Here is a 23,568-nt window from a genome sequence, read left to right as displayed (position 1 = left end):
CCATGGTGACCGTTACTTCCTGCTTCCACTTAGGCTCTCTATAGACACAGTCGGCAAGCAAGGAAACGTCACTTCCGGTTAGGGTCGTGGGGGAAAACAAACCGTGTCCCCCATACACACTCATGCAAAAAGGCGGCATTTTAAACCTTTGTCAAAGGCTTGTTCGCCGTCCTGTCTTAGTTTTAATCACATGTATATGCTGACAGAGAGCTATATTTTTAGAAACTCATCACGATCTGGGTTGATTGTTGTCCGTACATTTAAAAATATTAGGTATTTCACAGTCAGTCATATTTGTCTTCCCCCACGGATCTGACGCTCTCTTAGTCGCCGCCGGCCGGCTCTAGACACTCGTAGACACTGCCTGAGTTATTGTGTATTATTTTGCACCGCAAATAAATTCAAAAACCACAACCTGAACTTTTATATCGGAACTTCGCTCATCTTCTCCAAACGTGTAACGCTCTGACCGGAAGTGAAGGTTGCCGACCCTGCTGACTCGGTGTAGGCTATGGCTGTGAAAACTTTATATTTTAAGATGTACGGACAGCAATCGACCCAGATCGTGATGAGTTTTCTAATATATAGCTCTTTGTCAGCATATACATGTGATTAAAACTAAGACAGGACGGCGAACAAGCGTTTGACAAAGGTTTAAAATGCCGCCTTTTTGCATGAGTGTGTATGGGGAAAACGGTTTGTTTTCCCCCACGGCCCTAACCGGAAGTGACGTTTCCTTGCTTGCCGACTGTGTCAAAGCTCAATAACTTCCAGGTCATGTGACCAATTGGCTCAAAATCATTGCAGGAAGTTTGTTTTATGAGACACTTCATTTCTTTCTTTTAAAAATCTAATCTTAACACTTTTCATATTTTTAAAATACACTTTAAATACGTTAAATATCCACGTTTTATTTTGAAAACAGGAAGTTTCCACACGCTGCAGTAGGCTATGCTATCGGTGACTTTCCCATTTGTCTTCGGGTAGGCTATTTGCCATGATGTCGGTAATGAGGGCGCACTTGAAATGTTGGAGCGGCTGCTTGACTACAGCTGGCTGGACCACAGCGTCTTACTGTTATTGCAACTTGCAGACGGGTTTTGGTCCTTGTAGCTCGTATTCTCTGTTTTTACAATGGGGCAGATGCATCGTTTGTGTTCGAATATGTGGATATCTTTACAATTTTAACTAAACACAGTAAGTGATCCGCCACTCCACGGTTACTGGTTACTACTGTAACTACTGTACACTGGTTCGAAATACAACTTATGGTTGCCTCAAAAGCAAAATTTGAAGGGGGCAATTGCACAGGATAAGACAGCAGCCGACAGATATGACGTATGTTTATAGGCAACAAAGTAACTGTTAACAAAACTTTGTGAGGTGTGTGTTTGGAGCAGCTGCTGACGGATGTCAGTGACAGTTTCACTAAACCTGAGCCAGCACCCGATCCTCCCTCGTTCACGTCCTGACGTCTCTCGGACATAAAGAAATAAAACTCTGTGTTTTTCCTCTCTTCAACTGCCTCGTTTTAGTTGGTCGGCAACGTGAAATCTGGTGCGCACCTGTCTCTCTCTCTCGCATGCTCACTCGATCCGCATGTGAAAATAAACTAGTGAGGAAGCTACAGTGTTTCAATTTAGCTGTTGCTGTGGAGGAGTTATTAGGCTGCAATAACTCCAGTTTGTCGCGCCTCACGTAGGCTACGAGGGGTATTGGCGGGTATTTCGCACACTGGCTGTAAACATGGTAATTACAGTAGCCTAAAACTACATTATCAGAGTTCAGATCTTACCTCCAGAGGACAGACACGGAGGAAGACACAGCAGGAGACACAGGGAGAGCCTCAACACTGAGGAGGAGGAGGAACACATCTTCTCCTAAGCTTTAGTGTCTGTCAGTCTCCAGACCAACGAAGGAGACAGCACGGTGACTATTATACTCTACTAACACTAAACAAATGAAATGGCGCACGGGGAAGTTGTTCTGAACACCACACCCAGCTCTGCAGCAGAGGGAAGAGTCACGTGATTTACAGGAAAACAAACACACTGCGCATGGCACAACTGAACTGAAACTGAAAGTAACTCGTTGTAGCAAAGTGTGAGTGATCCAGCTGTGCGCCCCCCCACTACTACTATCTGTAGCCGCTGGAGGGAGGCGGGGTTATAAATTCGGACAGGCAGATTTAAGGAGGCCCTAATCAGGCAGAAAGGCAGCTGTCTGTCTGAAGTCCTCACCGGCTGATTTGCTGCAGGCTGGTGAGGAGGATTGTGTGAGGGCACTGCCGATCGTAAGTTTTTAGAGTTTTCAGACCATACTGAGAATTGGCAAATTGTGAATATATGTAGAGGCACACGACATTAGTACATTTGTGTGGTTGTGTGTTTCAAGTTGTTAGGTGCCGTTCCTGTATGTTAAACTGCACAACAAGTGCCCAGCGCATACACTGAAACACGGAGCAGGTTGGGCTCCTGGGTAGGAATGAGCTGGTGAACAGGAGGTATGTTGATTTCTAGGCATAATAAAGTGTCCACTGTTTCCCCAGCATATGTGTGTGTGAATATGTTGATGCTGACCATATTGCATTTTTGTTGTCACTGAAACAGTTACAGGAGGGAAGCGAGCCAACAAGGGTCGGTCAGATCAGTGTGTGTGCACCCTGTGACAGTCGTATGGTAACATAATTAATTTTATTCCATGTGTTGTCTGTATTGTAATATTGCATGATGGATGTTTTATAGCTTGTATGTTGCATGGCTTGCTTGCTAAATGTTTGTTTGTGAGCAGTATTTGTTTTGTGTTGTAGGTGCATGAGGAGCAGCTGTGCATGGCCTGACTGCTGTTCCTTTTTCCCCTTCTTTGTGGTTTGGTTGATGTGTTCAGTTGAGCAGCTACCGCGGAGCAGGATTGTGCTCCTTGATGGCCTCGTGTTAAGTTACACAGAGCGGAGCTGTTCAGCTGAGCCGTCATTTATTTTGTTTGTTTGTTTTTGTTTTGTTTTGTTTGTTTTACCACTCTCCCACCTATTGACCATGTTAAGTCGGCTTCCATCTCCAAGTGTGCTCAGTCTGCCTTAACTCGAGGGGCTTAGGGGTTTGCTGTGTATACCGGCAGGAGTTGCATTTGAGCGTGTGCAGTGTCTGGTTGCTCTATAGAGGTGCCGTGTTATAGTAACTGCCAGGTGCGTGTGTGTAATGTTATAAATCACTGTTTTGTCTATCCCCTCTCTCACTCGCAGTAAGCCCGAGGGAGCCAGGCCGGCTGTATCCTGATCATTAGAGGAGATGTTTTAATCATTATTGCTCCTTTTACATGTGCCAATAAATAAATAGATTTGAATATAACTTTTGTATAAATAAAGAAACAAGTGTTGTTTTAAAACTTTATACTGGAGTTCTGGCTCATCTTTGAACCAAGGGTAACATATCATACCACTATTATACAATATAAATAACAACAAAGCACGATTGAAGAGAGGTACAGCATCACAATACAATACCCCCAGGCTTATTGAAATGCCTGCCTGAACAAATACGTCTTTAACTGTTTTTTAAAAGTGTCAGCAGAAGAAGCGGCTTTTAAAGCAGAAGTAAGTGATATTTTTGTGTTAATATAAGTCTTAAATAGTTGTATCTTCCGACAGCAATCACTTCTATAGAGTGTTTGGTCTGAAACACGGGTCTGTCAGTCACTCTGCTCTGCTCTGAGCCCAGGAGAAAACTTTCCTTGTATCCTACAACCTTTATCCAATGAGGAGAGAGAACGGCATAAAGGGGCAGTCCTCTCTGTGTGTGCAGCCAAGGGATGCGCCTGAATGTGGCGACGTAGGGACGAGGACCAATAGATCCATGACGAGGGCGGGGGCTGCTAACTCCATCGGCAGACAAGGCGTTATGGTGCGTTCAAGGAAACTCGTAACTCGTGTTTTTCCGACCTGTGAAGTGGTACCAGTTCGATCTGGTACGAGTTCACGGGTCAGAAGTTACGAGTGGCCGTTATAGTGACTTTCACAGGTAAAACAGGTCGGAGAAACACGAGTGGGTTGCCTGGAACGCTACAAAGTCGTAAGTTGTGACTTGAAGCTGTAACTTACGGTTTCAAAAGCCTGCCTGGAACGCAGCATTAGCCAAAACCACCGGATCGTTTACTTCTGCTTTAACTCAAAAGGGAGAGAGCTCCACCATTTTGGAGCAATTGACTGAAAAGCTCTATCACCTCTGGTTTTCAGTCTGCTGTGTGGAACACTGAGTAGTAGCTTCCAGCGGAACGCAGTGACCTCACAGGGTGGTAAACAGAGAGGAGATCAGCTAAGTATGGAGGGGCTTGACTGTTGAGGGCTCTGTATGTAAGGGTGAGGATTTTGTATTGGATTCTATATTTAGCTCACTGGGTAGAGCTGCCATCCCATGTTGAGGCTCAGTCCTCGGTGCAGGTGGCCCCGGTTCGAATCCCGCATCGGGAAGCCCTTTCCTGTGTGTCATTCCCCTCTCTGCCTCCCCATTTCCTGTCTCTCCCTTGACTGTACTATCAATTACAGACAATAAAAACCCCAAAAATATGCTTAAAAAAAAGGAACAGGCAGAAATTGCTAAGAATAAATAAAATATAAAAGAATAAATAAAAGCCCTGTGCTAGCAAACACTTGGGCTAATGCTAGCTCATACTGCTGGGATTTATTACTTTGGCCACTTATCCCATGATTTTCCATGTTCATTCAAAACACGTTAGGATACTTCCCTACATGTTTAATTTTGTTTGCTCTTAGCCAATTTTTAGGCCTGAGAAGGAACTGCAACTCTAATTCTGCTTTTGAAGAACAGGCTATGGACCTCTGCTCTCATTTCAGGGCAAAAGGTTATAATCATGACCTTCTCGAGCAGTGTTTACAGACAGCAAGGGGGATGGACAGGAAATCTTTATTTTCACCAACACGTCACGTACGTTTCTCGACTTGTATGTGCTACTACTTTCTCTAATATGTTCACCAATGTGAAGAAATGTGTTAGACACTGGCACATTTTAACCAGGAGAGAGAGAGAGCTCCCAGGCTGCATTTAAAAAATATTTCATTTTGAGCCAGCGGACAAGCATGGCTACCAGTTGTGGCCAGAATCGTGAGTGTTAGGGATGCAACGGTTCTCGGTAAAATATCGAACCGTTCGGTACGGCCTGCACGGTGCAATACGCTCTGGGACCGCAGTATTTAAGATTCAGCTTCCATCAGCTCTTACTGGGTTACACCCCGCCTTTCCGAAGCCCAGCCTTTCCGACAATAGACTTCCATTCATCGTAATAGCGGGGTTTTCTATTTTTTCTAAAGACCCCCCCCTCCTTTTTTCCTTTTTGGGGTCGAAATGGATCATGTGCATAATTAACTGCAAAACAAGCAAATACTTCATATTAATGACATATAATGTTCATTATGCTTCTGGCCTGTCTAGCCTCTACCTGGTCTTTTTACTAAACTGAACCAACTCCTTTCTTCATTGCCTAAACCCAACCAAAGCATCTCCCTCAGTCAGCTGTCAGCACGAGCGGCGGCTGCAGCCTCGCGCCCGTGTGGGCTCAAGCCGGGTTCAGCCACGCTCGAGCGGCGCAGGGGGGGAGAAAAAAAGTGTATTTCTTTCACTCTGTGGAAGACCTCCCACAACGGAGTCGGGGAGAAAGCAAGTGGGACAGATCTGCCCAGTACCCTGAGCAGCACGTTTCACAGACAAGCCACAAAGCAGGGGGGGCGACCGCCATTCCGAAGGACCGCCATTCCGACGGTCTGCCAGTCCGAAAATTCCCGAAGGTCCGTCATTTCGAACTTCCCGAGGGGCCGCCGTTCCGAATGTGTTTTATTTTGAAAATTGACCGGATTCTCTCGTGGTTTGACTTCCTGCCCGGCTTGACACGACGCGCCGCGGGGACAGCGCCCGACCGGCCCCTCCCCCTCCCCCTCCCCCTCCAAAGTTTCACCCAGGTGCGAGTCTGATGCATTACATCCATGGTCTGATGCAGCCGCGGCACTCCTGCTGAAAATAAATGTCCTTGCTCTGTGCTTTGGTTAGGTTTAGGCAATGTAGAAAGGAGTTGGTTAAGTTTAGTAAAAAGGTTAGGTAGAGGCCAATAAAATCGCAGTTAATATGCATTTCCCCCGGGAGTCGAACCCTGATCCACCGCGTCAAAAGCAGATGCTCTGACCACTACGCTACCACCGCAGTTAGGCTTGATTACTCCGTGCCGTAAACCATTCAAGATTTTTTCAGGTTCGGAATGGCACCCTTTCTTTCAGGTTCGTAATGGCACCCTTTTCCCATAAATAATTAAGGGTCGGCATTCCGACAAATTAAAGTAAACGTTCGGAGTGGCGGCCCTTCGGAATGGCACCCTGGAACCCGCAAAGCAGAATGTAAACAACGTCACTGGTTCAGCACCTTGGACAGCTGCAGGGGGGGGGGGTCGAAACAGCGGTGTTTCGAAGTGGGGGTGTGTCGGAATGGAGAGCCGTCCCCCTCTTAATGCTTTACAGGCAGCTGTGCCGTGTATGTGTGTGCCTGGCCGTTTAAGGCAAAAGCCCGCCCCCGCGAGTCGATGTCCAATCACTGTTGAGCCTCCACACACTCACAGTGACTCCCCCCCTGCAACTGAAAGTGCAGCTCACACACACAGAAGAGGGCGTTGGGGGGGGGGGGGAGAAAAACAAACAGGCGCCGGCATGAGCGGTCGCTGGTCGCGATCGCGGGGAAAATTAATTAGTTATTAGCGCAATTTAGCACATTTAGCTTTTATTAGAGTTCCAGCAGGACTCTGTCCATGCACACTGCACGTGTGTGGTCGCGTGTCCGCGTGCTCACGCGCGATAGAAAGACGATGTCCAGCAGGAGGAGTTAACTGACATGGATGAGAGGTAGTGAAAGGCTGTTTAATAATAATAATAATAATAATAATATAATAGCATTTATTTGAATAGGGACAGTGCATATTAATGAACATTAGTATAGCTAAAAGAAATACTGCTGTAAATATGCCGGATTATAGCCAGGCGGCTAATTTGCGTCCGACGTCCCTAATAAATAAATAAAATACAGCAGTACACCACAAGGAATAAAAACAAAACAATAAATACAATACATATAGCGAAATACATAAAAGTGCACTACACAGACAAGAAAGACAAAACAATAAAAACAATGTTAGACACGGTACTAGGACAGGACAAACATTAATGTGCAAGACATAACAGTAATACAACATCCAGACAGCACAGTAAGTAAACAATCAATCATATCGCCCCAGGTCCAGTTAATGGTCGCACTCTTGTGTGTCCTTAAGCCACTGCTTAAGATTCCCTTTAAAAGAGGAATAAGTGGGACATTCCCTTGTAGTGGAGGGAAGACTATTCCAAATGCCTCCCCCCACCACAGACAGCACGTTCCTCCCAAATGAGGTGCGCCTGTGGGGAATCTCGCAGTCACCTCTCTCGCAAGCCCTGGTGCTCATGCCTCTCACTGTTCTTTTTTTGATGAACTCTTTCAATGGTGGTGGAGCCAAACCATGAAAGCTTTTATACACAGAGCAGGCCATTCTATACATTTTAAAACTGTGAAAACTGAGAAAATTGTACTTTTTAAGGATATTGCAGATGTGAAACGAAAAAGGTTTTTTGTCCAGAGTCTTTAGGGCTTTTTTGTAAAGAGAGTCTATTGGTTTAAGTGCGGTGGTACATGCCAGTGACCAACTCGTAAAACAGTAATCTATGTGTGAGAAAATCATACAGTGTAAGAACATCAGAGCTGCCTTATTAGTTAATGAATTTCTTATCTGTCTAAAATTTGCCAAATTATATTTAACAGAATTGGTTACTTTTTTAATGTGCTTTTTGAAAGAAAGTGTAGGGTCCAGAATCACTCCGAGGTATCTGAACTCGCCTACCAAGGCAAGCTCCTCCCCTTTCAGAAACACACCAGAATGATCCGGCCTGAGTGGTTGTTTAGCAAAATACATACATACACTTTTCTTAACATTTAAGGCAAGACATGAATTAGTGAGCCAATCCTGAACATGAGACAAAGCTGTTGTGAGGATCTGTGCAGCCTCTGTCATGTTTTTAGCGGGAGTGAAAATAACCGCGTCATCCGCGTACAGCTGTGCGTTAACACCCTTACAAACATCAAATAAATCATTAATATACAAAGAAAATAAAAGAGGTCCGAGTATCGAGCCCTGGGGGACCACTCCTCGTTGTCCCTTTAAGTCTCATGTTAATGTGGATGAATCTCCGTCACCACTTGTTAATGGGCCCATTTTCGATAAATATATCATTCTGTCTCTATCGTTATTTTGTTACTATTAGTGGTGGCGGAGATGCTGGTCGAGCCGACCAGCGTTTCTTTACTTTCAGTTTCGCAACGAGTCATGAGAATAACGTAGCTGAATCGCCGTTTATGGTCGGAACTACGACGGTATGTGAACCTCTTTGAACCTCTGACTTTAATTATTGATGAATGAAAACATGAGTCCGTCTTGCGCCGGTCAAAAGAATTTTACGGTGCGGAGGCTCATAAATGTAGTGTGAAAACGCTTCGCTTTTCCAAAACTCCTCGTTGTCCCTTTAAATGTGCTGTGAAGCAAACCTGCTCCCTGGCAGGCTGATGATGGCTTCTTGTGCCTCCCTCAGGCTCAACGTACTCTGGGTTGATTGAACTAATTCTGATCAGCTGTTCTGAAACCAAAAACTCAGAGTTTTCCAGCTCAGGCTCAATCAACCCTGAGCTCGGGATTTGACTCAGAGTTTGTTGAGCCTGCTTCCTGAAACGGACCCCAGGTGTGTGTGTGTGTGTGTGAGAGAGAGAGAGTGAGAGTGAGAGGGGAGCTCTACAAGGAAATACTATAAATAGTAGTAGCCTAATATTAGAAATAATATAAATTTTAAACATTATTTTGGGAGAAAAAAAAAAGTTCTCTGCACAAAACACATACCGAAACCGTACCGAGAACCGTGGCCAAAAACCGAGGTACGTATCATACCGTGGGCTACCTGTACCGTTGCACCCCTAGTGAGTGTAGAGTATAATTTGTGGATTCGGGGGCAGTTAAAAGAGAGATGTTCAAGCTGCTTTTTTCCTCTATCCCACTCAAGTGATGACGTCATCCACTCTAGCCTCTTCTCCACAGATGCAATACACACCCATTGAAAAGTATGAAATTAGTCAAAAATGCTCATGTGCTTTGAAAAGCTTTAAATCAGTAATGGTAGAAGATACGAAAAGGCTGAATACAGGGTGAAAACTTTAGAAGTTTGTTTACTGTTTAGAAGTTAAATGAGTAGTTGAGTTGAAAGTTGTTGGGGAGTTTAATGCATTTGCTGCAGGACAAAACCAGAAAAAGTTCAATATTTCAGAAAGTATAAATAGTACGAAAAGAAAAGTAATAGTATGTCCAGGAAAACCTGCATGTTTTGATATATGAATTGTTGAAGTAGCACAATGTATGAAGGAATAATTAGACTGCAAGTACTAACAAAATGGCTGACCAGAAGAAACATGCAGTACAACAATAGTGCCCCGGTGCATTTGCCCCATGGCCCTAATTACAGGGCCAGCTGTATGTTTACCCTGCTATAAATGTTTGTTTACCCTATTTGTCAAAGAAAAACGAAACAATAAACACATGTTTGGAAAAAGTGGACTGGACTGGACTGTGGAGTTTTTTTTATTGAAGCATATGACAGCTACATGCTTGGCCTGTATATGTAACGGAGGTCCGCGGGTGTGCCACAGTCACGAGGGACCAGTAAGGTGAAATGACGGTAGTGTGGCAGTTAGCGGTGCTGGAAGTAAACTCACTCACCCATAAAAGACGTGCAAACCTGCCTGCCAAATGGTAATTTATCCTTTGGTGAAATGCTTTGCATTGTCGCCTGCAGTGTGGAAGACTGCAGGTTCAATCCTCGCTCAGGGCAAGTCCAAAACCAACAACATCGGTCACATATAGCTTAGTGTGCATTTGCAGAAAATAGATGGAGCCACACCAACACAAACAAGACACATTCCAACTTGTGTTCGTGTGTGGTGACTTTCCAAAAACAAAAACTTATTAGTCACCTGATGGTGGCTTGAGGAAGATCTTTACTCGATTCCAGAAGAAAAAAGAAAAGAAAAAATACAGTTGTGCAAAGTTGGTCTCTTTGGGTGATGTTCCCATTTATTGTAACAAAAAAGGTTTTTTTTAACAAAACAGTAGTTGATGTGGATTGAAGCAAAAACAAAGATCCCTGGCTTTGCTCCGGCTGTCGGTAAGAACTGTGTGAACCCACCACCATCCAACTCAAACCAGTCACCCTTCATTTCAGGCAGCTGGGCAGCTGCTGGGTGTTCAGCAAACAAAATGAAAAGGTACTGCACCCTTGTGGTCAAAGTAAAGTACTCGCACAAAACACAAACTAAAGAATGGCTCCTACATGCAGCTCTGCCAAACAATCCTACGCATCTGTTGGACCCAGATTATTATCTGCACCAAGCTGCACACAATCACAGGACTCAAAGGGACATGAGTGAAAACATCAGCTCCTTCGTGGATGAATAAAACCCTACAATAACAGATAGTGATGATAAAAAGTGACTGAAGGCATCAGAAAACTAGGAACACTGGCTGTCACAGGAACAGGTGAGCACAGAGGAGGAGGAAGAGTCAGCTAAAACAGAGACAGTTCTCTGCGTTAACTGAAATAAGTCTGGTCCACACACTGTTAGACTGGTGGTCTATTTTATATGTAGCCTATAACCTCACTCTTTACACAGTGAGGACTGTAAACCATGTTAACCCTCCAGAGCCTGACTGCAGCTGCAGCTACATCCACTCTGTCTGACAGGACACATTCAGGGAAATACTGTAAAGTTCAGCATCACTGTCTCTGAGTCTACATGTGAGGCGTTCAGGGACATCTGTAAATAGCAGCGTCTCCAACACCTTCAAAAGCTAGATAGAGGAAGGAAGCGTAGACAGACTACTGTGACCACGCAGAGTGAGGAGCTCATTTAACAGGAGGAACAATGGACGACACATCTCTGCTGAGGCTGCTCTGTAAGTACACACTGACACACTTATCAATATTAGTTATTGATCAGAAAACTGACTAATCTACACAGGGACAGATAGAAACTATAAATGATCTTTTTAAAGCAGCAGAGCCAGATAAAAGCCTCTTCCTGGTGTCTTCACTGTAACGTTTAACAACAGAAGAAAAGTTAGTGATCTTTACCTGAGGAGAATGAAGTGATGAGGACTCGTGCTGTTGGTTAGAGAGCAGACTGTGGAGCAGAGCTGATGAACCTCACCTCGTGTCTCTGCACGGCTTCAGACCCTCACTCACATCTGATCTGGAGTCAGAGGAACAGGAACTGGTGTTTATTCATGTTTGTATTAAAGTGTTGTGGAGGTCGACCTGTTAAAGCTGATGTCATCAGCATGACATCATCAAATGTCAGCCTCTCTCCCAATCTTAATAGAGAGGGTCCTGCTGACCATCATGTGACTGTCCAAGGTTTATTCCTCTCTACCTGTTACTTCAAACTGTTTACTGTTTAGATCTCAAACTCCATCTCAAGGTCAACAAAATGCTGCTCCTGATTAGCTCCCCCTACTGGTCTCAGCCAACAATGATTCTCTCCCCAGTCTCTTTTCCTATCCAGACAATACGTAATAAGTCAAAGGGCCCCATGTCCACGTCCTTTTGTCCGTGAGGGCTCTGGCCCACAATGGCTTCGCCCCCTAGCTCAGGCTGTTGTTAAAAATGGGCCTGTGCCTCTTAAGATGGCACTGTTAAATGCCCTCTCTATTGCAAAAGTACAAAGCATTTGTACTGAATGATCTTTTTACCTCAAAATCCTTGGACTTTCTGTTTTTAACTGAGACTTGGCAGAGGCCTTATGAACTGTTTTCTTGTCTGTAACAACATCTATTGCACGTCTGTCCGTCCTGGGTGAGGGATCCCTCCTCTGTTGCTCAGATTTTTCCCTGTTAAAAGGGTTTTCCATGGAGTTTTTCCTCAGTGGATGTGAGGGTCTAAGGACAGAGGATGTTGTTGTGATGGGATGTAAAGCCCTTTGAGACAAACTGTTTGTAAAAACGGGCTATACAAATAAAATTGCCTTGCCTTGCCTTCTTGCCTATGGACCAGGGCCATCTCATTGAACTTTGCCCTCCTGACTGCACGTTTATCTCGGGGTCTTGTTGCAGTTTTTAGGAAATGTTTTCAGAGTTGGAGGGTTAGCACTGGTGTTTTTTCTACTTTTGAACTGCAGATAACTAAAGTCGGCTGCTCTAACCCATTTTGCGTATTGATTTACTCTCTCTGTAGTCATCCATTTCGGCCGTAAATTTTGGATGCTTTCACCCCAATTTCCCTGCAAGACCTCAGTGATCTAGTTGGCAGCCTAAACACCTCAACCACTTCAGTTGATTTCATACCTACTTCTGTCTTCAAAAATACCCTTGGAGCTATTGGTCCTAGCTTAGTCACTATCATAAACAATTCCCTGTTAGCTATCAGGCTGTGTCCCAATTTACTTTAAACATGCTGTTTACATGCTGCTTGTTGCTGGTTTTTGTCAGAAGCATTCCACAGAAACTGTGCTTCTCAGAGTCACAAATTATATATTGATGTCTTCTGATGTAGGTGATTGCTCTGTTCTGGGACTGCACCTTAGCGCAGCATTTGATACTGTCAATCATAAAATTCTGATAGATAGGCTTAGTCAGTGGGTTGGTGTCTCGGGGACTGCCCTAAAGTGGTTTTTGTCCTATCTTTCTGATAGGAGTTTCTCTGTGTCTGTTTTCACCTCAGAGAACACTCCCCTTTCCTGTGGCGTACCCCAGGGGTCTGTATTGGGTCCATTGTTATTTTTTTGTACATGCCTCCATTAGGGCATATTATAAAGAAATTCAGTTGTGTTTCTTATCATTGCTATGCTGATGACATTCAGTTATATCAAAGCAGACAACCTAACCAACCTTGTTGTTTTGCAAAACTGTTTGTCCACCATTAGTGAGTGGTTGGCAAATAATTCCCTCCAGCTGAACACTGACAAAACAGAGGTTCTGATCATTGCACCTGACAGCTTAGCCCCCAAAATTACACAGAGTATTGGTATTACTTCTTCGGCTGCTCAGTCAAAGTGAAAAAACCTTGGTGTTGTTTTTGACCGAACCACGCGCTTTGAGGAGCACACAAAGAGGTACGTGCTTGTTCTTTCCAGCTCAGAAACATAGCAAAGCTCAGGTCCATTGTATCTCGGCCTGAGCTGGAAATGATCATACATGCCTTTGTGTCCTCTCGACTGGATTATTGCAACGCACTTTTTACATGTCTCAACATATCATCTCTTAACCGCCTCCAATCGATCCAAAATGCTGCAGCCAGGTTACTGACCAGACTAACACCCATCCTACATTCTTTACACTGGCTGCCTGTTAAATTCAGGATTCACTTCAAAATTCTAATCATCACGTACAGAGCATTTCATCATCAGGCACCCGGCTACATCTGTGACCTAATCCACCCCTACAACACCAGCAGGCCTCTTAGGTCTTCAAATCAGGGCTTACTGACTGTCCCCCGCTCTAGCTTGAAGACAAAAGGTGATTGTGACTTTGAGGTAGTGGCTCCAACTCTCTGGAACTCTCTCCCTCTATGTTTTCGGTCTGCAGGCTCTCTAGAAGTTTTTAAACAAAATCTGAAGACCCATCTATTCAGGCTTGCATTCATCTCTTCTGCCTCTGTTCTATAGGGCCTTTTTCTGTGTGGCTCCTGATTGTTTATGTTTTTTGTATGATGAGGTTGTTGACTGTTGTTAACACTCATCATTGCAATTTTTTGTTTACTGATGTATACATTGCTCGTTGAATTGTAATTTTGTGAAGCACTTTGTGAATTCTATTTCTGTGAAAGGTGCTATACAAATACATTTTATTATTATTATTATTATTATTATTATTATTATTATTATTATTATTATTATTATTATTATTATTATTATTATTATTATTATTATCATGTCTCTGCAGGTCTGATGTCTCTGCTCTGCTGCAAAACACACACAGGTCAGTGAACGCCTCTTTTCTCCGTCTGAATATGATCAACAACAGGATGAGTTCAGGTTGTAGCAGTGATTGAACTGTTCAATGGTTCAGTGAGCAGGTCAATAATCATGGATGAAACTAACTTCTTCATGGACTCACACTCACTCTGTGATTGGCTGGTTGAACTGAGTAAAGATCATAAACATGTGATGAACTCTGCACTGACAAGTTTTAACATCATTAATGTTTGTTCTGTAATTCACTCCAGACAAATCATGTGACTAAAACGCTTGATATTCACTCACTGACAGCAGTATCAGGATATATGTGATGAAAACCTGATGTTGTAACTTTCTGTTTTAATCCAAATAATCTGTTCTCAGTTCGTCTGACTGTGAGTCCCAACAGCTCTCAGCTGTTTCAATATAAATCAGTGTCTCTGAGCTGTGAGGAGGACGACAGCTCTGCTGGATGGAAGGTGATGAGGAGGAACTCAACTGAAAGACAGAGGACTCAGTGTGGAGTCGCCTGGGGAACTTCAACTGGTTCCTCCTGTGAGATCAGTCACATCGACCCAGTAGACAATGGAGTTTACTGGTGTGAGTCTGCAGAGGGAGCAACAAGCAGCAGCAGCATCAACATCACTGTGACTGGTAAGATCAGACTGTGGAGTCACACAGTACGTTTACATGCAGAGCTTAATCGAGCTCGGCTCAAAATTCGATTTTGGCGTCAAGTCGGACTTCTGTCCTTGTCTCAATATACATGCAACTGAGAAAACCTAATAACTGACGGGGTCCATCGCCCCCTCATGCGGCGTCACCCGTCATTTCAGCAGGTTAATACACCGCCTGACCTGTTGACTTTTCTGTCACCTCCTAAAAAACTGAATATAAACAACTTAGTAGCTAAATAATAAATTCTCAACTGCAGTTCCCGACCAGACGCGCCAGTCTGGGCTGGATGCGCCCTGAGAATAGGATACGGGCTTCCTTTCTCTCTTTCTCTCTCTCTCTCTTTCTCTCTCTCTCTCTCTCTCTCTCTCTCTCTTTCTTTTTAAAAAAAACACTCTTGCTGGTCGCGCTGTGTGAAATGCATTGACTCGGCGCTGATGTTGTTGTTTTTTTTTCTTTACTTTGCCGGGTTCAGGCGGCTTCTCTGCTCCACTTGGTGCCGTCTCTACTGTTGTGGAGCATGAACACATGCATTGTCCAGTTCTACTCCGACTAAGGTGTTTACATGACGGAGAAAATCTAATTCCAATCACATTATCTGGGTGTCTTAATCGGAGTTCTCAACTCCGATTTCAGTCGGACTAAGGTGTTTACATGCACTTCAGTTGTCCAGTTATAGTCGGATTAAGGCAATAATTCGGTTTTTTCAAGTGTCATGTAAACGTACTGAGTGTTGATGAAGCTGTGTGGAAATGGATCAACTGCTGTACTTTGTCTCTGTGTTGAGGTGGACCAGTGATCCTGCAGAGTCCTGTCCTCCCTGTGATGGAGGGACATGATGTCACTCTGAGCTGTCAATCAAAGGAGACCCCTCCCTCCAACCCCCCAGCTGCTTTCTATAAAGATGGCTCCCTCATCAGGACTGAGCCTACACGTCACATGACCATCCACCATGTTACCAAGTCTGATGAAGGCCTCTACAGCTGTGACATCACAGGCCATGGAGGGTCTCCATCCAGCTGGATCACCGTCACAGGTCAGGAGGTTACGGGTCAAATGTTTGATTCAGAGAGTTGACGAAAAGCAAGATCTGAAATCAGCTTAATCAAGTCAAGTAATTTTATTTGTCCCAGATTGGGCAATTTGATTGCAGTAGGTGTTAGAAACTAAAAAACATTATGGTACATGCATCCGTCACACATACAACAGATCACAGCCATCACATAAAAACAACAGGCAGTTCAAGTGAGTGTCAGCCACAGTGAGGAATCACAAACCTCAACATCACCATCACCATCGGTTACTCTGATGAAGACCCGTTCAGGGTCGAAACGTTAGTTGTTGCACCTGCAATAAACCTGTCATCATATTGAGTGCTCCAGCCTCCCTTCATTTGGGTATAGTCATTTTGAAGTGACCCATTTGATAACTCTACTGCTATCATCATCATCATCATCATCATTATCATTATTTGAACTAAGATGAAGTGTGATGATGATGATTTAAATTGACATGCCCAAAATAAACAAATTGATTGATTGATTGATTGATTGATCATCATCATCATCATCATCATCATCATCATCATCATCATCACCACCGTCATCAACAACATCCAACCTAGAGCTCTGGAAAAGAGAGTAAGGACAGCATTGGTCCAATGGCAGCGCCTCCTGGTGGAGGAATATGGGTGTTGCAAAAGAACTGACATCTCTGCATTGTTGGTGAATGAGCAGTGTGGTGTTTTCAATAATTTAAGGACATTTATAGATCACCCATGTTAATAGCATCATTGAGGATCCTTTACAGATAAATATTAACACATAGGAGAGTAAAAAAAACAAGAAAAAAAACAGTTGTCTACATGAATGTTTCAATCTACATTTTGTAATAAACAAATTATAAGTATAATTTGATATGACCAAGACACCTAAAAACAAAAACACGGCCGTTTTCACCAATTTACAAGCAAGTGGGCAACACACATACATTGGAATGAATGGGTTTTCTGGGCGCTTTTGCAGTACCTATATCCTGCCACTTGGGGCGCAAAACCCTTACCACGGGAGTCAATGGTGATGTCGTTACTCTCTTTTCCAGTGCTCTAATCCAACCTAATAGAGGAGGGGATGAATGAATGTTTGTACCTGTTCTTTTTCACCTTAGGGGCACATAGACGCACACCAGATGGAAGCCAGACATAGGCTACTCAAGGCTAAGTGGATGGGTACTATCCAAACAAATACTCATGGCTTTCTTCTGTACTTGCTTATTAAAGCAGAAGCGGAATGTTTGTGTTAATATAAGTCTTAAATAGTTATATCTTCCGACAGCAAACACTTCTATAGAGTGTTTGGTCTGAAACACGGGTCTGTCAGTCACTCTGCTCTGCTCTGAGCCCAGGAGAAAACTTTCCTTGTATCCTACAACCTTTATCCAATGAGGAGAGAGAACGGCATAAAGGGGCAGTCCTCTCTGTGTGTGCAGCCAAGGGATGCGCGTGAATGTGGTGACGTAGGGACGAGGGCGGGGACTGCTAACTCCATCTGCAGACAGGAAGTTAGACAAAACCACCGGATCGCTTACTTCTGCTTTAAATAGACAGTTCAAATCAACAAACCCCACAATTTTACTAGCAGCCTTCATGATGCCCCGTAGGGCATTTTTCTGTTTCGTACCAAGGTTGCCATGGTTTATCTTCATCATTTAACTGTCTTTTATTTCAGAGAAACCCACCACCACCACACCTGGACCTACAACCACCTCTCCTTCTGGTTCCTTTACCTCCTCTCCTCCTCTTCTTCTCTCTGTGCTGCTGCCTGTTGTATCAGTCTGTGTTCTGCTTCTACTGATTCTACTGGTTCTGCTGGTGAGACAGTGTGTCCAGAGGAAACCTACAGGTGAGACACAGATTTAGTTTGTAGTTTCCTTATTTAGAATCTTTTTAACACATCATTTATATTCAATATTTCTCAGTTGATATTTATTATTATTATTATTGTTGTTGTTGTTGTTGTTGTTGTTGTTGTTGTTGTTGTTGTTGTTGTTGTTGTTGTTGTTGTTGTTGTTGTTGTTGTTGTTGTTGTTGTTGTTGTTGTTGTTGTTGTTGTTGCTCTGGTGGGTTAGTTGATCAATTGGCTGACTGTTCAATCAATTAAGCTAAATACGTTTTCATATTAAAAGTTCATCACTGCCTCAGCTCAGATATGGAGGCCAGATCAGCCTGTCTCTGTGGGGGTGGGGGTGTGATGAGCCTGGTGTTGGCTGTGGTTAACTGGCTGTTGGCAGAAGACAGAGCTGCTGCTGCTCTCTGATTGGTCCAACAGCTCTGTGGTCGTTTCACTTCCTATTTCTGATAAAAAATACTTGATCAAAGTGTGAATCTGCACACACTCCACTCTGAGCCTGTTGCGAGAGATAAAGAGAATCTAGGTCATAATGTACAGTACACACACACACACACACACACACACACATACATGTTATGCAGTTCAAACATTAGGAGAAGGAACTATAAACTTAAATGATCAATTTATTAACCAGCTGTGTAGTCCTAGTGCTGGTTGTTACAGGGAGAATGGAGGCTCTTGAAAGATCCAAGTCTCTGACCCGGTGTTTCAGCTCTCGTCTCTGCGGCACTGCCACACAAATGTAACGCGCCCCGTAACCCGTAATCTCTTGTTTATGACAGATCAGACTACACAAATACACACATCAGTAACTAGTCCTAAAAGTGGACAAGACCTGTTTCTGACATGGCATGCATTAGAGTTGGAAACTTTTCACAAGGGTAAAACAAGAAGGTACTAATCTAGGATCTAATTCCAAATTAGAGGAGATATCACGTCCATCTGTATGGGAATGATCCAGCTCAGACTCTAGAGATCTGTTCCTGTGTTTGAACCAAAGACAAAGTTTCCTGCAGTGTCCTCATGTGATGTGTTGTGTCCCGTCCAGAGAGCGATCCAGCTGCCGTCGACTCTGCAGAGAGGACTCAGGACGTCACCTATGGACAAATAGTCATCAAAGACAAGAGATCAAAGAAGAGAGGTACAGCTGCTCTTCTTCTTCTTCACCATCATGGTCCAACACCAGAACCAGTTCAACTCCTCCCAGTTTGGTTTGAACCCATTGTTTTATGTTTTATTTGTTCGGATCCCCATTAGCTGCACTCTACAGCACCGCTAGTCTTCCTGGGGTCCACATTATCAATTTATTAATCAGCTGTGTAGTCCAGACCAGTTTGTTCAAACTGTCCATTCAGTGATTCTGATTTGGTATCACCCACTGAAGGTGATGAGTGTTGTCTATTGATCTATCAGTGAATTGATTGATGGATTTGTAAAATGTGTAGCAGGATATAAAGAGTGGACGGAGCAGCGTTTATCTTTTTTTAACTCTGCATGTAAAACCACAACAGCAGCTTCCTCCTGTAGACAACACTGAGCTGTGGTCTGAAGCTTCTTCTTTTCTCTGCTCTGTCCAATGATGCTCATGCACACGATGTGACAGTGTGTTTGTTGTTCACAGCAGAGGTGTTAAGACCAAACCCACAAATATTTATAGAGTCCTGACTTGACCTCAGTAGCATCACATGTCCCGTCCTCCTCAGGGTCCTAAGTCCAGCAGTAAATAAAGGACCAGTGTTGGTATCAGCTGTGGTTCCTGCTCTGATCTGAAGTCTGTTCTGTTTTCCAGAGACGGAACCAGCTGCACTTTACTCAACAGTGAGGACGGACAACGTCACTTATGGACAAGTAGTCACCAGAGCAAACAGGACCAGAGGTAAAGCTGCTCTTCATGTTGGAACTTAGTACAGAGAGATTCTGGGGCTAAAGGCCCCCACATACTCAATCGTACTGTGCGCGTACTGTGAGCAGCGCGGACTCCGTGCTTCACATTAAAAACAGGTCGATGTGAAGACTTCCCACCGAGTTGTCTATTGTGTGACACCGAGTACGCGGAGTTCACGTGATCGTAAATATTGAGTCATGTACGCCCGAGTATGTGGGGGCCTTAAGAGTTCCCCCTGGTTCCAGTCTTAATGCTAAGCTAAGCTAACCTCTCTATGAGTAGCTGTGACAGTAACAGGAATGTGTCCTCGATCAAGGAGTCACTATCCTCAGCCACCACAGGAAAACACCTGTCAGGGGGTCGAGACAACAGCTATAAACCTCTGGTCGTTATCTGACCTGAGAGGGAACAATCTTCTGATTATTGTCTCTGAGTTGGTTTGTCAAGGCAACAGTCCAAAGACACTCACTTCATAGTGAACCAAAGGTGTAGGTGTACATCTGAAGGCGGGGCGACACAGTGGAGCAGTGGTTAGGAAGCCCTGTGGCAGCCCTGTGGCCTCATAGCAGAAGGTTCAAGGATCAAACCTGTTCCAGCTTCCTCCAACAGTCCAGAGACGTTCAGGCTGATCTGTGACTCTACATTACCTGTTGGTGTGGGAGAAAAAGATTTAGATCAGCACATTTAGGAGGCTGAACTAGTGTAACCGAAGTTGTTCTGGGACCTGCGCTGAGTGGGTTTCGAACCTGGGTCTCCCGCACCGCGGGCGAGAGGCCAATGGCCACTTGACAAGTTGGTTAGCACGTCTTTTATGGGTGAGCGAGTTTAACTTCAGTAACCACCACACGCTGTCACTTCTCCTTACTGGTATCTCGTGACTGTGACTATACCCGCGGACCTCCGTTACACTATAGTAAATTAAGCAAAATCACACGAGAGGGAGTGCTGTCCAGTCATAGATAATCACACCAGTGCTGATATACTGTATATCAGCACTATGGAATGTCTCTTGTCCAATCAAATTACTTGGTCGGAACTAACTGTTGGAACTGGAAGGTTCCAGCTACTGGTTCAAGAGGAAGCGATCCCTAACATCCAGGGGAAGCCAATTAGATGCCTTGGAAAGTGGTATGATAATTCACTGTCAGACAAGAACAGCATCTCCAACACCGGGAAACAAGTTGAAGAGTGAGGTTACATGCTGTCATTCCGAAATCCCACCATTCCAACATCCCACCACTCCGACATCCCACTATTTAGACATTCCACCATTCTGACATACCGCTATTCCACCATGCTAACGTCCCACCATTCCGACAAGGCTTTCAATATAAGGAAATGTGCGTTACTCAACAGGCTCCTCCCTTCTTTAAGACATGCTGATAGAGGAATACCCACATGGATGTGCGTAATTACACAGCAGAGCGCAGACAGGGACTAGTCTGCCTGTCTAGCCTCTACCTGGTCTTTTTACTAAACTTAACCAACTCCTTTCATCATTGCCTAAACACAACCAGTGCAGAATCTGTTGGGGAAAAAATAAGCTCTTAAAGGAATTGTCTGAAAGGCAGGATGTTTGAAAAAAGAAAAAAATACAGTTATTCCGACCATGGAGGCAAAAATTGTCGGAATGACGGGACGTTTGATAGAAAATTAAGTGTTGCCATTTAGACAATTAGAGGCCTATGTCAAACTGGTGCCTGAATGGAGGTTGCCCCCCAAAGAGTGGTTAAAGAGGATTGACAAGTCAGGCCTGCCTGGGAAATATAAGTGCTGGATCTACCAACATGGCTTCCTCCTGAGACTCATGTGGCTTCTCACTGTTTACGAGGTGCCCGGATTCAGTTGTTGAAGAAATAGAGAGGGAGTTTTACATCCTTGGGGTTCTACATAAGGTCGGGCCAGCTCCAGCTTCTCCTGTCATCAGTGGTGGAGGAGATCAAAGTTGCCAAATGCAGACTGTCCCTAACATTTAGGAACTCTCAAGACAAAGGGAAGCAAGAGTAAGAACGAGATCTGGCCGCAAGTGGGCCGCCAGCACGGCAGTTAACCAGGCAGATTGTTCGATTGGATTGTTCATTCATAAACACACATAATGCACTATATCAACAGTTATGAATAACTATAAATCTAGTTTATAATTACTTATAAATCCAAGTGTCTTATGAGTGCCAGGAGGGCCAAAGACCTGTCATCCACAGCCAAGCCAGGCAGAATCTCCTGCAGTCAGCCTAGAGCTGGGAGATGGATGTTGACCTTGGAAACTCCACTTTCCACCACTCTAAGACCCGACATCATCATGTGGTCTCCGGAGGGGAAGAAGATCATCCTGGTGGAGTTGATGTGCCGTGGGAGGAGGGCTGTGAAGAAGCTGCAAAGAGGAAAAAGGGGAAATACCAGCAACTTGTCCAAGACTGCCGGGATAAGGGATGGGCAACATGGCTGATGACGGTGGAAGTCGGATGTCGAAGATTGCCAGCTCAATCTGTGTGGGATCTAATGACAAAGGTGGGACTGAGAGGCGTCTGAGAGCGCCTCCTGTTGGCTCTGATATAAGAGAGAGGACACAAGCTGGGGGGCTGGAGAGTGACCTGGCCAGTCACTGCTGACCCGCCAACCGGAGAGTGTTGTGGTTAAGGGTTGAAACACCCAGAGAAGGTTGGGGACCACCTGATGACCTCTCTTCCAGGCCAAAGCTTCACCCAGTAGAGATGGGTGTATATTCACATCACAGAAGTATTATTCAACTGATAGTTTTACCTGACAACTGATTGATTATCAAAGTATTAGTTGACTAAAACAATAATATTTACTTTGTATCACAGAAAAGTTCTGGGAACTGAGTAACAGTTTGACGACCCGCTCTGAGAGAATGAATGAATGAATGAAGGTCCTCCAGTTGTCAGGTACTGGTGTCCTTCCCAGGTCAGCCAAAGAATGAGAGAGGTGAAGTCAGGTAGTGGACAGGTAGAAGACAGCTACAGGACAAGGACAGGACAGGACAGGTAGAGGACAGGTAGAACTCATATTGACTCAACTGTGTGTCTGTGTTCAGAGCGTCCACCGGAGCCGGAAGTCGTCTACTCTTCAGTGAGGACGAACTTCAAACCTTCACACCTGTCCCACCACTGATGTCCTGCTGCTGCCGCCCCTCCCCCACAGTACATATGTTTGTTTTTTTGTTTTTTTTATAACATCCTTTATTTGAACGTATGTATATAGAAGACAAAACAGATGACAACAAAGGAATAATTTGTGTCGCAGCAAACATTAAAATTCAAAGGGACTTCCCATATTGCAAAGCTTTGGGGGGGGGGGGTACATATGATCTATACATATGTTTGAGCAAAGACAAGATCATTTTCCTCACCTCCAGTGGGAGGATCTATCTCAAAGTGCTACATTAATAAAAAATAAGAATTGGAGAGAGAACGTCTCCAGAAAAATAAATAAATAAATACTAGACTGATCAAAGGCTTTTTTTTTCTTTTTTTTTAAAGGTAGGTTTTTAGGCCTTTTTTGAAAGTGTCCAGGGTCAGTGGAGCTCTCAGGTGGTCAGGGAGAGCATTCCAAAGACAGGGAGCAGCGTGGCAAAAGCACAGTTTTGAATGTATTGGAGCTTCTGAATGTTTTTGTTGGAGATCCCAACAAGAACAGCATTACAGTAGTCCAGCCTGGTGGAGACAAAGGCGTGGACAAGTTTTGCTGCATCTGGGAGAGAGAGTGAGGGGCGGAGTTTTGCAATGTTTTTAGGTGGTAAAAGGAGTTTTTGCATAGCTGTTTGATGTTAAGTTCAAAGGTCAGGTGAGGGTACATTAATAGCTGAACTTTCCTCTTTCCAATCTCTCTCTCTCTCTCTCTTTCTCTCTCTGGAGTAAAACCTATTATAGTATATTGACAGGTATTTTGCACACTGGGTGAAGTATTCCTTTGAATTCACTGAAGAACTATTTGAGTTGGACTTTGTGGGTCAAGGAGAAATATTTGGTTTGATGGAAATCTTTATATAATTTACAAAGTGAAAAGAGTCTTG

The 23,568-nt window shown here is 44.1% G+C and overlaps 2 protein-coding genes and 1 long non-coding RNA gene across 4 annotated transcripts in view; 2 read left to right on the top strand and 1 right to left on the bottom strand.

Annotated features, from left to right (window-relative positions):
- Positions 1–1,961, bottom strand: part of LOC146968307 (coxsackievirus and adenovirus receptor homolog) — a 49,672-nt gene extending 47,711 nt beyond the window's left edge. The window contains exon 1 of the mRNA XM_085760310.1: positions 1,796–1,961. Within this exon, the coding sequence (XP_085616436.1) occupies positions 1,796–1,874 (79 nt within the window). The 5' untranslated portion in view covers positions 1,875–1,961. The remainder of the gene's footprint in view (positions 1–1,795) is intronic.
- Positions 1,962–2,192: 231 nt separating this feature from the next.
- LOC146968306 (uncharacterized) lies at positions 2,193–3,312 on the top strand. 2 transcript variants are annotated; one of them, XR_015034205.1, is made up of 4 exons: positions 2,223–2,293; positions 2,395–2,503; positions 2,610–2,678; positions 3,242–3,312. It is a non-coding gene; the product is annotated as an uncharacterized LOC146968306 (long non-coding RNA). The 2 variants fall into 2 exon arrangements; XR_015034204.1 differs by having other exon boundaries at positions 2,193–2,503.
- A 7,584-nt stretch (positions 3,313–10,896) lies between these two features.
- Positions 10,897–22,667, top strand: LOC146968305 (sialoadhesin-like). The gene is made up of 7 exons (XM_085760492.1): positions 10,897–11,070; positions 14,053–14,088; positions 14,451–14,720; positions 15,529–15,777; positions 17,468–17,641; positions 18,699–18,791; positions 22,591–22,667. The coding sequence occupies exons 1-7, from the start codon at positions 11,040–11,042 to the stop codon at positions 22,665–22,667; spliced, it is 930 nt and encodes a 309-aa protein (XP_085616618.1). The 5' UTR covers positions 10,897–11,039.
- The last annotated feature ends 901 nt before the right edge of the window (positions 22,668–23,568 follow it).

The sequence above is a fragment of the Trachurus japonicus genome, chromosome 18 (assembly GCF_045865225.1).
Source record: "Trachurus japonicus isolate A0001 chromosome 18, Traja_1.0".
Taxonomy (NCBI): domain Eukaryota; kingdom Metazoa; phylum Chordata; class Actinopteri; order Carangiformes; family Carangidae; genus Trachurus; species Trachurus japonicus.
This window is presented reverse-complemented; position numbering and strand designations above follow the sequence as displayed.

Bases quoted from the DNA above. Each gene is read 5' to 3' on its own strand.
- LOC146968305 (XM_085760492.1), top strand. From the start codon at position 11,040: ATGGACGACACATCTCTGCTGAGGCTGCTCT. The intron at 14,721-15,528 runs GTAAGATCAGAC...CTCTGTGTTGAG, and splicing joins CATCAACATCACTGTGACTG to GTGGACCAGTGATCCTGCAG. The intron at 17,642-18,698 runs GTGAGACACAGA...TGTCCCGTCCAG, and splicing joins TGTCCAGAGGAAACCTACAG to AGAGCGATCCAGCTGCCGTC.